The sequence below is a fragment of the Molothrus aeneus genome, chromosome 8 (assembly GCF_037042795.1).
Source record: "Molothrus aeneus isolate 106 chromosome 8, BPBGC_Maene_1.0, whole genome shotgun sequence".
Taxonomy (NCBI): domain Eukaryota; kingdom Metazoa; phylum Chordata; class Aves; order Passeriformes; family Icteridae; genus Molothrus; species Molothrus aeneus.
In genome coordinates, this window is record NC_089653.1 from 31,825,635 (window position 1) to 31,838,806 (window position 13,172).

At 47.4% G+C, this 13,172-nt stretch overlaps 1 protein-coding gene across 1 annotated transcript in view; it reads left to right on the plus strand.

Annotated features, from left to right (window-relative positions):
- Positions 1 to 13,172, plus strand: part of LOC136559781 (deleted in malignant brain tumors 1 protein-like) — a 31,686-nt gene that overhangs the window by 10,475 nt on the left and 8,039 nt on the right. Inside the window, 7 exon segments of the mRNA XM_066555171.1 lie at positions 5,366 to 5,677; positions 7,266 to 7,682; positions 7,817 to 8,176; positions 9,087 to 9,398; positions 10,928 to 11,239; positions 11,659 to 11,700; positions 12,001 to 12,474. Coding sequence (XP_066411268.1) covers positions 5,366 to 5,677; positions 7,266 to 7,682; positions 7,817 to 8,176; positions 9,087 to 9,398; positions 10,928 to 11,239; positions 11,659 to 11,700; positions 12,001 to 12,474 — 2,229 coding nt within the window.

Consider the following 13,172-nt stretch of genomic DNA (forward strand, 5'->3'; position numbering starts at 1 on the left):
ATAAGGAAGTGTGTTCTCTCTCCTACTCCATGTGAAAACAAAATAAAAAAAAAAAAACAATAAAAAAGGAAGAATTTATTTGGAAGAAGCTGCTTAATACAGGTGGAAAGGTCACTGGTATTGATTGAGAAATGCCCTTCTTGAGACATTCCTGTTTTCCAGCCAGCTGTGAAAGTGGCAAGTTCATTTGGAACTGAGCAGTGTCAGATGTGCAAGATGAGCCAAAGTGGTGACGCGTGAGGAAGGTGAGCTGTGCTCTTGGGTGACATCCTGACCTGACCGGGAGGATGAGGGCAGCTCTGACAGGAACCAGCCCCACAGCCTGTACCATTTGTTCCTTCAAGCTGCCTTCTCCTCATGGTCCCAGGCAGGGCTCTCGCCACCTCTCTGTGATGTAAAGAAGGGATCACGCACAGGTAGGGGCTGGCACTGCACACAGAAAGTGAGAGGTTTTTTTTCCATGCTTGAGGAACAAGGATTTAGGGTCCTCCTCCCCACTCTGCCTGCAGCCACCTTTGGAGGGCAGAGCACCTCAGAAGGCTGACCTGCCTTCGCCTGCTCTCTGGACCAGAGACTGTCTGGGCTCACAGGAATGCAGCCTTCTGCTCAGCACAGCAAGGACTCTCCTGGACCTGGGCTTTCCTAACTCTGTAGAACAGGACCTTCCCCTGTGCTCTTCCCAGACCTGCTGTATTCCCCTTTCCCTGTCCCTGCTGCTGTGCTGTTGTTACCACACCATCTTGCAGGGTACATCTCGATGGTGGTTTTTACACTTCTATTCTCTCAATATTATTTTCACAGACAGGCAGAAAGACCCCAGGCCTAGATCCTGGTGTCCCAATCTTCACCATCCCTGTGCTGTTCAGAGCTGAGTTTTCCCATAGCATATCTGTGCCAGGGCTCCCAGATGGAGAAATACCAAGGCTGGATAAAATACAAGGTAGAATTACCAAGTTCACCGGTTTTCATATTAAATATTGCTGCAGAAAGTGTTGCCAAACTGCTCAGGTGGTAGATGTTTCAGATTCCTCCTCATTTCTTGCTATCTCCCTTGATCCACAAGCATTATAGAAATGTGGGATTCAAGAAAACTGGGTTTGATGATGAGGAAAGGGTCATGAGATTGGGAAATGATCTCTCTGCCACAAACCTCCCTGCCTGGATTCAGACTATCACTCCTTTGTGGAGAAGGCTGTGGATATCCTTATTCCAGTGCAGATAATTTCCTATATTCATGGGTGAAAGCTGAATAATCTTGTTTGTCCTTCCACTGGTTTCTGTTTTTACCTTTAAAAACCCAGTATGTTTGTAAAGTGCCCTCACAATTGTCATCAGAAGAAATTGTGATTTCAAGACTCAGTGTAGAGCACACTCAGAGTGATGTGCTGGGAAATACCTCAAGCTGCCAGAAGAAGACCTTGAGAACAAAAATGTGTTACTGCAAGAGATTTATCTAGCCAGGGGGAATGGTGAAATACTGTATGGTATTTGCACTCACTAACTAAGGTTAATTAAAAGAAATTATTTATCCATTTCCATTGTGCAGAGATTGTCTGATAATAAAGATCTCTAGAAATATCTAGATTTTTGAAATGACTAATTTATTTATGAAGAAGGTTGTGAAGAACTAATCAAACAATCAATATTGATCTTTTACCTGGGCAGCTTAAGACTTTTTTTTGCACTTGAACCACCTGGGAATTCCTTTTGTGTTCTCCTTCCTCCTTACCCTTTTCCAGTTATTACAAGGGTTTGGAGAAGAACTGTGACCCATCACTCACTCTTGTTTCACTGATTGCAGTGTTTGATTGGCCACTCAAATAAACTGGATTTTTCATTCTTGTCAGGGTGTCAAAACCAGAATATGAATAGTGAATACCAGGTGTTGTGTACATATCCTCATTCATGTGCAAATGTGGTTGTTTGGATAAAGAAGAAACATATTTACCATTCTGAATGTTCACTTTCAAGGCTTCCAAAGTTATCTTTGGCCTCTTATATTTTTCACTTCCTTCTTCCATTCCAATGATATTGGCCTGTGTGGAAAGATGTTTTAGATCATTCTCTTTTCCCCCTGGGCTTTGGTCTTCCTGCTTGATGGCTGTCCCTGGAGGCAATAAATTCATATGTGGCAACCATTTTAACTGGTGATAATTCCATGCAAGACATGATGGCTGTGGAGGTAGGGAGGATGAGATGGAGAACAGTGTTCTGACTCTTCAGTGTTAGGACGATCATCGGATTTTCTTGTTAAATTTTTAGAAACACAGAAACAGAGGAAAATAACCACTCTGTCAAGAGAGTTATGAATGAGAATTAAGCATTATTTCATATTGTAGAAAAACCTTGGATTCATTCTTCAAAGAATAATCAGCTGTTATTGTCACTGTATAAAATTAAAGAAAGAATATATTAAGACATTTTCTTTATCTGAAGAAATCAGGACTTTTTTTCCTCCAATTTGTTGGTTCAAAGGATCAAATGAAATTTTAGAACAAAATTAGTTTCAATCTATGTAATTTCCTTCACTATGCATGAAATCCACTGATTTTTTTCCACAGTGTTTGCACAAAAAGTTATCAGTTGACCCTGATTCTCTGACATTTCCTTGCAATCTGTCTGACAGTGAGTTTTTTTGGAATTTTGGCTTGTACTTTAACGTGCCCCAAAAATAATTGGTTTGTACTGGGGCTGGAGCTGTTGACTTCAGCTGCAAGGTTCTTCAGAGACCCCCCAGTTATACTTAAACAGGGCCACCGGGTCTGATCTTATTTTATTCAAAGTCTGCTGAAGCTTGAGGACATTTATGGCTCCCCAAGAAGACCTGCCACATCAGCTGGCAAAGGTCTCTTGCTATTTTGCTGCAAGAAACCCATTTAAGTTTCAAGATTCTACTACCAACCCAATACCTGACCAGGAACCTCCTCATGAAAGAAAAATGCTGAGATGCATCAGCCAGAACTGAAAGGTATCTTTGGACACGAGCTCTCTTTTTTTTTTGGTACAATGAGATGATTGTGAAACCTATGGTAGCATAAATACTTCCTTCCAGGCAATGGAAAATGTTACTCTTGAGATATTGTCTTTTTGCAAAACCCAGGAAGTTACAAAATATTAAATAACAAATCAAACACATGTTTGTTTCAGATTAGAGGGCTGTGGTTGTTTTATTGTTCTTCTGAAGAAAAAGAGACCTGGAGAGCCACTCCCCTTCAGAAATAGAGAGTATATATTGTGAGGTCCTCTTTATCAACAGCACCTGGTGAGATGGGTACCCCCATGGTTTTGACATGGCTTCTCTTGCTGGGTCCAGCAGTTCTGGAGGCCAAAACAGGTAAAAGACTTAGACTTGTTCCAGAGCACATAAAAAAAATTATAAAGACTTCTTGGAGTCCTCTTGGTTGGTTTCAAGAGCAGAAATTAAATTCAGGCTGGTATTGGTTTGGGCAAAAGATTGGGAATTGGATGAAAGAGCAGAGTTTTGTTCTACTAAAATTATGAACTAATCATCAGAGTGGATGATAAAGATGATTGGAACCATTTTGTGGAGTTCATTTTGCTGCCACAGGGTCCTCCTCATCTTAGTGCCTTGTATCATTGCAAGAATTGTGTCTGTGAGTATGTCATGAATGAGGTATTCTTCCAGTTCCAAAAATCTGATCTCAAAATCATGGAAAGATTTGTTTCTTTACATATTTTCCATGTGTATGTTATTCCAGAGTATATGTGCGTGCACATATGCTATATATTTATTATTACTTGTATCATTTGGTTCTTCTGGGTATTATGTACAATTTAGCAAAATATAACATGAAGTTAGATTTTCACACTCTAGCACTGTGGTTAAATGATGGACATCTAAAAATTATGAGATATTAAATACTTTTAGTTCAACTTTTTCATGATCATAGAATTTTTCCTTCTATGATTACTCTCTATCTCCTGAGTGGTTTGGGTGACTTTGAGTTAATAGTTCTGTGTATATCTTAGAATAATTGCTGATGACTTTTCTAATGAGTTATTTAAGCTTCGTGATGATAATTTATATTGCCACCATTCACCCCATCAATTCTCTCCGTCTCCTGCTTTTCTAGTGGTAACTCATCTCACTCTGGCTGCTCTGGTTCTGCTCTCTGCCTCTGTGTCCCTGAACAGAGTATTTGCTGTATTTGTATAATCACAGGCTTTTGTCTTTTTGATACCTTTGAAGTGTGAGGGAGGATTCAGCCTATCCAATTTCATCCCCAGCTGATGGTTATGCTCTCACAGTGATGACAGCCCTTGAATGAAAGCAAATAAAACTGGCTTAAATTGGCTTAATTTCCTAATCCCACTCTGACTTTTTGCCAGGTTTGCTGTTTCACCTCTCAAAACCCCTCTGAATAGGGTTCAAAAATGTGCATGCTCAAGTAAATATTTGAAGGAACAAGTCAGATATAAGTCAAGGGGCACTTTTATAGCTTTGCCCTTTGAAAGTCATACAAATCAGGGCAAATTAAGCTTGGTCACCATCTTGACTGTACTTCTGGATCAACAGCAAAGAATTAGGTGCAGTGAAGAAATCCTGGAGGTGTTAACTTTTGAAATTTGTTTTGCTTTGGATGACTTAGTGTTTAATAATAAGGTAAATATATACTTGGCAGCAATGTAAAATATAACAAGTGCAGCTGCATGTTTTGATTTCCAGAGTGTAAATACTGCAAATCCAAAGTTAAAACATTTATTTGCTTGCTTACACTTGATAGCAAAGTCTTTAATAAACTTCTTAATCAAAAATGGATCTCTAAAATCAGGATTTTCATACTGATCACACCACAATGTCTAAACAAGACATAAAACTGAAAAGCAAATGGGCTTTACCTGAATGAATGCAGTAATCAGCTGCATACTGGATAGGTTATTTCTTTATTTCAAAATGTAATAAATTTTACTGATATATAAGAAATAAAGCCACTGAACTCCTATTGAAATCTTTATAATACTGTTGAAACCATCATCCATTCTGTAGAACATTTGGTGGAATTCTTCCACTAAAGTTACTCTTATAAGCTATAGCATTTGGTGTGTGTGGACTCTCAGTCCTTAATCTTGCCCCAAAAATTTCTTTTCTTGCTTAAACCACTTGCGCTTAGCCAGCTGCCTAACTTTACTGCAGGGATCTTGCATAAAACCACGTGGCTAATTTTAAGAACTGGAAGAGAGGAATAAAAAAGGAACAAATCACCTCTGTCCTCACAGGCACTTAATAACGGACTGGGCAACACCTTCTAGGGACAACAAGGGGAGAAGGCAGAATAGATGCTCCTTCTAGTCCCTTCCAGCCTATTTCCATGACTGTTTTGTGCCCATGCCCTCTCTCCCAAAGCTCCCTACGTCCATCTGGTGAACGGAAGGCACCGGTGTGAAGGTCGTGTTGAGATCTACTACCGGGGACGGTCGGGGACAGTGTGCGATGACTTCTGGGACCTCGCTGACGCCCAGGTTGTGTGCAGGCAGCTGGGCTGTGGCAGGGCCATCGCAGCTCTGGGAAGCGCCTACTTTGGGCAGGGCTCAGGTGACATTGTGCTGGACAACGTGAGGTGCAGTGGAAATGAGGCGTCCTTGCTGCGCTGCAACCACACGGGGTGGAGGATCCACAACTGTGCCCACTATGAAGATGCTTCTGTTATCTGTTCAGGTACTCCCACACTCTCCTCCCCCCGCCCCAAATCCTGTCCTTTCATTCCACTGACCCGGCAGAACCAGCACAGATTTGTGTTGTCATCTTATTGCACGGGTTCCATACTGTTGTCTCCTAGCACAAAAGTTCCACACCTTCTTGGTGTTTCTCATGGGAATCTCCTCAGAGCACTGACTCTTTCATCTTCACAAAGCAGCCAACTGACTCCAGTTGCCCTCTCAACCAGCCACCCCACTCTTTTATAGCATCTTCGTCTCATTGGTTACAGCTGTGGCCTGTTAAAATCAGGTTTGTTCCTGATCTTTGATAATTGGCCCAGCTGCAACTCCTTAGGGGTAAGACTACTTTCTACACTGTTTTTATTTTCTTATATTCCATCCCCCTACAGATTTGTGGATTTCTCATTATGTAAAAATTGTGCTTGCTCATCCATGCAAATCTATTAAAAACCCCAAGGATCAGATATACATTGCAGATATGCAGGACAATTGTTCCATCTAATCACCTGGCAGTGGCAATAAGGAAACAGTTCAAAATTAGTGACAAAGCTCTCTCTGATAGGCAATGTTTATCAGGGAAGAATGGAGTTAGGTGAATTCTTAATGGATTTCTTATGGGCAATAATAATTTCACAATCACAGCTCAGACTGTCATAGCTCACAATTCACTTTGGATTGTTTCCATATTTTTCAAGTCTTCCTTCATTTAGGTCCATTAATGCCTTTTTCCTTTGTAAATATCTATCCATTTTGAGTACTCTTTCACCTTGCTGTGTTCATTTTACTTTCCCATTATTTTTTAGGAGAATTTATTTGTATCTTATTTTCTCATGTATTAATAACTGATCATCATGAACCAAGCATTGCTGAAGACAACAGACTGTTCAGGTGTTTTGTATCAATATTGCAGTTTTCCACTTTCCTTAGAGAGTAAGATCCTAGAGAGCTGAATCCATGCTGGAAGGAAGTGTTAGCTACACCAGTGTTTTTCACTTAGAAGAAAAGAATAAAAATTGCTACCAGACCTGTGAACACATCACACAGAGACTTTTTAAATACCATTTATTTCTTGCCTGCATTCATAGCTCCAGTGCCTTCTACAGGCTGGATGTATCCAACAGATGATTCAGCCTGGTCCACTCCTGCCCTTGCACCAAGCACCATCCCAAGACCACTGCCCAGACTGCTCCTGGGGATGTCCTGATCCTCTGCAGAAGGACATTCACAATGGGGACAAGCCCAAGCCCTGCTGCTGCCAGCAGTCCCACAGTTTCCCCCTTCATGCTAGGAGCTGTGGAGTCTCAGACTATGCCTGGGCTGTGGAGTCCAGGGGCTGGGAGCAGATGCCACCCCTGAACCTTACCCTGCTGACCATCTGGAAATACCACTTCCAATAAAAATTTTAAATTGGCTGTTACCCACCTCCATTCTCTCCATTGACCCCAAATAAGAAGGACCATGCCATCAGAGTAATTGCTCTTGATTTCACTTCATCCTTGAGGATCTGGGCTTGTAGCTACCACACAGACATATCCATTGCACAGTGCTCATGTGTGGGGTGTTCTCCTTCTTTTTTTTTTTCACAGAGGAGTCTGAGTCAAAACAAGCAGAGCCAACACCAACATACACAGCACTGGAGACAACCTCCACAGTAGGAACATCACCCATAGAATCAACAATGTCTCTAAGACAGACATCAATGCCAGCATCAACAGTCTTCACAGAGGAGATGGCCACAACTGGATTAACAACCAACACAGAGGAGGAGACAACCCCATTGCAGACAACGGCCATGGTGCAATCATCCCCCAGAGCAGAGGAATCCTTCCTAGTGGAAATGGCCACCACAATGCCAATGACAACCCTAGCAGTCACACCCAACCCACGGCAAACAACCATGAGAGAGATGTCTGCTTTACCAGAGACAGAAATGCCATCCTCTGCCCTACCACTGCTGTACTCACTGCCTTATATGATCACCACAGTGGAGGAGAGCACATCAGGTAACCCTGTCCATTGTAACTCACTGTTCTCTTTAGTGCCCCTGGGCTTCCTTCCCAGACCTGACTGCACTGCAGACAGACTCCCAAAATGACGGGAGAGAGTTCCATGCTCTCTTTCCCCATTATTTGTCCAGCTCTGCTTTTCGTGTCCATTGCCATTGCACTAATGACCTCCTTAGCAGGAACGTCCAGCCCAACATACTCGACCAGCGCACCCACTAGCCCACCAGAGATGTCCACCTCAGCAGTGATGCCCACCTCCGCACAGATGTCACCCGCAGCAGAGATGACCAGCACAATGGCATCCAGTGCCACATCGGAGATGTCCACAATGATATCCAGTGACGTGCCAGAGACGTCCATCCCAGCAGTGACGTCCCCCCCAGCAGAGATGTCCCCCTCATCAGAGATAACCACAGTCAAAAGGATGAAAACCTCACCGTTGTTGGGCACCCCAGAGAAAATAACTATGAGAGCAGAGGAGAGCACACCAGGTAACCCTGTCATCTCTCACTCATTGGTCTCCTTAATGCTCCTGATCTCTTTACTGAGTGATCCTAACCCCTGGCACAGGTCCCACTGGTGGATTGATGCTTTCTGTTGCTTGGTGAGCTGACCATGTGCCAAGAAAAAGCCCTGTTTGCACAAAGAGAGCACAGCAGACCCTCCTGGCCTGCAGGAATAGGGTTTCAGAGAAGTGGCAAAGAGCGGGACAGAAGGGTGACAGAGCTGGGAGGCTGGGGAAGGACTCAGGGCACTTTGGGCTGGTGTCTCTATGGGAAATGACTGGACAGACCTTCACCCTGTCTACCAGCATTAATGATCCATCCTTGCCTGTCATACCAAATGCTGTGGCCACTGTAAGAATTGCCTCCCTAGCAGGGATGCCCATGATAGAGCAGAAGGTAAAGGAAACAACCCTCATGGCACAGATGACAACCTCAGCAGAGACAACCACCACATCAGACACAACTGCCTCAGCAGGGATGATGACTACAGCAGGGATTCCAAGAGAGGAAGGGAGCACACCAGGTAACCCTGTCCACTCTCACTGTTCAGTGCATGAAACAGCCAAGTCAAGACGGGCATTTCGGGTGAATGAAAGAGATGAGAGATCCTCTGCAGGATGTTGTAGGAATCACAGGACAGGGGCTCCTAGAAAATGGGCTGCACTCATCTGCATGACATTGTGATGACTCTGTATGGAGCTTTTGTCATTGACACCAAATTCTTCCTTGCATCCACAGCTTCAACACTCCCCACATCGGCACCATACTCCACAGGTAATTCCAGTCCCCCAGCCCCCTGCCTGTCCTGGCAGCAGCCCTGTTGCAGTGGCCCATGTGGGCAGAGCAGAGTGCTGGGCTGGTGTGAGCTCATCCTTGTCCCTGTGCCGTGTGTCAGGGCCCAGCGTGCGGCTGTCGGGCGGCAGGAACGGCTGCGAGGGCCGCGTGGAGCTGTACGACGGCAGCACGTGGGGCACGGTGTGTGACGACCAGTGGGACATGAGGGATGCCCGGGTGGTCTGCCAGCAGCTGGGCTGTGGAGAGCCCCTGGCTGCGCTGGACACTGCTCACTTTGGCCTGGGCTCCGGCCGCATCTTCCTGGACGACGTGCAGTGCCGCGGGGACGAGCCCTCCCTGCAGATGTGCCGGCACAATGGTTGGGGCATGCACAACTGCAGGCACGTGGAGGATGCCAGTGTCATCTGTGCAGGTGAGTGGCCAGCAGAGACCATCAGCTCTCCAGCAGCTCACACTGGATGAGTTCTGGTGTCCTCCATGGGAAGCAGCCATGCAGATCCAGGGAAGAGAGGAGAGCCTGGGGTTTTCTGCTGCCTGGTGCTGAAATACATGTTATGCAAAATCCCCACTTTTGCACAGAGAGGTCAGAACAGGCTCTCCAGTTGCACAGGTGTAGGTGTTCCATGTGGTTGCAAAGAGTAGGTTGGTGGGATCATGGCATGGGCTGTACTGGGCATGTGTCAGGCTGGTGTCTGGATAGGTCAGTGGCAGGATTTCCATGCCCTTTCATCCCTTTATTCCTTGAGCCTGGCATTTACAAGTCCATGTCCATATCCAAGTCCATGTCCATATCTATGCCCATGTCCATGCCATGTCCATGCCATGTCCATGCCCATGTACATGTCCATGTCTGTGTCCATCCACTGCCAGGAGTTTGCTGCCTTAAGTACTCTTTCATTCACTCCCTCTTTTTCCTTGCAGGTGCCAATCCAACCCCTCCTGCTCAATGGCCGTACACAACAGGTAATGCCTTCCCACCCAGCATATTTCCAGTTTTATAGTGAGCCCCACCCCAGCACAAGAGGAGAAGAGAGGGGGGCTGCTGGGCTGAGCCTGCTCACTGCAATGCTGCTGGTCCCTTCTGCCCATGGCAAAGGATTTTATCATTTGAGGGCTTCTGCCAGGGAGGATCTGAGCCTCAGCAGAACGGCAGCTGCAGTGGTGCTGAGTCCAAGTCCTGGTCTGCCAGATACTCCATGGCTCCTGGCAGTGGAGTGGCAAGTACCAAGAGGATGGGGGCAATCCCTTCCCTCAAGCCCATGTGCTTGCCAGCCCAGCCCAAGACACAGATATCTGTCCTGATGCCAGGTCACGGCTGTTGCTGTTCAGCCATCAAGCAGAGGTGGCCATCTCCTTGTGGATGCCCTGCCTGGGCCCATAGCCTCAAACACCTGCAAGGTGTATGAGTGGTATGAGGGAATGTCACATGATCTTAATGTGCAAAAATGGCATTTTAGCAAATGCCCCCATGCCCCCGGCAGCTCCCAGGACCTCCAGGCTGTTCTCATGGGGTTCCCCATATTGTGATACATGCTGCTCTGCAGCACCAGTACTCTGCACTGAAGAAGGGCTGTAGTCCCATTTTTTACAAAGAGTTGAGTTCTCAGAGTTTGAGGGTTTTTTTGTGTTAAGGTGTTACTGTTATACTCCTTCAATTATTAAAACTCAGATTGGAAATTGAGGTATGAAAATGCTGCCAGTGTCCCAAACATGGTCCAAAAGCACATTAGACTGTTGGGATTGTGTAGCACAGCTTTGCCTTCCTCGTTATGCATCAGCCTTCCATGCACTGGGGGTCTTTGCTCTCTCACTCCCCTTCCTTGGTCTCTTCAGATTTGCACCACCTCAAATCAAAGTCACTGTGGCCAAATCTCCAAAACAGCTGGGGAGGTGGGGTTGTGATGTTGGAAACCTGATGTTGTGCCTTGTGCTGTGTGTCAGGGCCCAGCGTGAGGCTGTCGGGCGGCAGGAACGGCTGCGAGGGCCGCGTGGAGCTGTACGACGGCAGCACGTGGGGCACGGTGTGTGACGACCAGTGGGACATGAGGGATGCCCGGGTGCTGTGCCAGCAGCTGGGCTGTGGCCAGGCCCTGGATGCCCCACCAAACGCTCGCTTTGGCCCGGGCTCCGGCCGCATCTTCCTGGACGACGTGCAGTGCCGCGGGGACGAGCCCTCCCTGCAGATGTGCCGGCACAACGGCTGGGGCGTGCACAACTGCGGGCACGTGGAGGACGCCAGTGTCATCTGTGCAGGTGAGTGGCCTTTTGCACACACCATAAGTGTGTTCTGGGTTCTCTGGGAACAGCCAAGCTGAGCTCCCCTGGTAGGGCTAGGGCACAGTCTATCACCAGGGGTCTTCTGCCACCAGGGGCTGAATGCTGTGCGATGTATAAGACACATTTCTAGACAGAGACGGCACACTGGGTATTCCACACTTCCTGCTTTAGAGGCTAAAGGAAGGGGCAAATTGGTCTTTGTGGAGGATGGGGCAGGACTGGGGACAGGTCCAGGAATGGGGGGAAAGGCAGGACCCAAGCTCTCCTCCCCCTTTGGTTCTACAGCCTGAATTTTCATGTCCATGTTCATGACCATGTCCACATCCACGTCTATACACTGTCACAAGCCTCACTATGAGGACTCACATTTTTTCACTCCCTCTTCTTCTTTGCAGCTGCCAATCCAACCACTCCTTCTCAATGGCCACTCACAACAGGTAGGTCCTGCTCACCCAGGTTATACCCAGTTTCTAAATGAGGCCCAGCCTGGCACAAGATGAGAAAAGGGGAGTCCAACAGTGCTGATCCTGCTCAGTGCAATGCAGCTGACCCCCTTGGCCCATGACATCTCCAGGGTGCTTGAAGGGGTCCCCATCGGGGTTGGTTTCCCCCAAAAGGTTGTAAATAGTTTTTCTGGAAGTGCCTCGGTGAATCCATGACTTCTGCAACCAGACATCTCAAACAGCACACAAACAGGTCCCTGGAAAGGGCTAGAACTGCTGTGTGTATGCCTACAGTCTGTCCTCAGTCACTAACCTCCCCAATCCCCTTTGGCTCTGCACTACTCCACCTCATGGTCACTATGACAAAATCTGAAAAGCAGTTGGGAAGTTCAGGACTACAGGTGCAGAGCTGGTGTGTAAACCTCTCCTTGTCCTTGTCCCCGTGCCGTGTGTCAGGGCCCAGCGTGCGGCTGTCGGGCGGCAGGAATGGCTGCGAGGGCCGCGTGGAGCTGTACGACGGCAGCACGTGGGGCACGGTGTGTGACGACCAGTGGGACATGAGGGATGCCCAGGTGCTGTGCCAGCAGCTGGGCTGTGGCCAGGCCCTGGATGCCCCACGCAACGCTCGCTTTGGCCCGGGCTCCGGCCGCATCTTCCTGGACGACGTGCAGTGCCGCGGGGACGAGCCCTCCCTGCAGATGTGCCGGCACAACGGCTGGGGCGTGCACAACTGCGGGCACATGGAGGACGCCAGTGTCATCTGTGCAGGTGAGTGGCCAGCAGGGAACTCTGGCTCTTTGGCATTTCATTCTAACAGGGTTTGGGGTCAGGCCAGGGCAGAGGTGAGGCTGGGCTCTTCTGCTGCCTGAGACTCAAGCCTATGCCATCCAAAATCCCCATTCTTGCACAGACAGGGAACAGAAGGATCTCCACAATTCCTGCTGTTGGCATCCACTGATGGGGCAAAGCTGTGGATTGAGGGGTTGTTCTTTATAGAGGATGGGGCAGGACTGGGGACAGGTCAGGCTGGTGCCAGGATGGGGGAAAGGAAGGAAAGAGCTCCACCCTCTCTCCTGGCATTAGGCCACCAGCTCTGCTTTTCATGGCCATTGCCATTGAACTCATCACCTCCCCAACTTACAGAGACACCCACCCCTCTGGAAATGACCACCACAGCACCAGCCTCTGCCACATCTGAGGTGTCCAGCCCAGCACTGCTGACCACCACAAGCACAGTGGCTAGCACAGCAAGCAGCAGCACAGAAGGTAACCCTGTCCACTCTCACTCACTGCCCTCCCCACTGCTCCTCATCTCCCTTGCCAGAGCTCATTGCACTGCAGGCAATCTCCCAGCCCTGGGCCTCTCCTGTTAGGCCACCTAACTAAAAAACTAAACTGAGGATGCAAACAGAGCATGGGGAAGAGCTGGCAAATGGGACAGCTGTGTTTTGACTCCAGGAACTCTG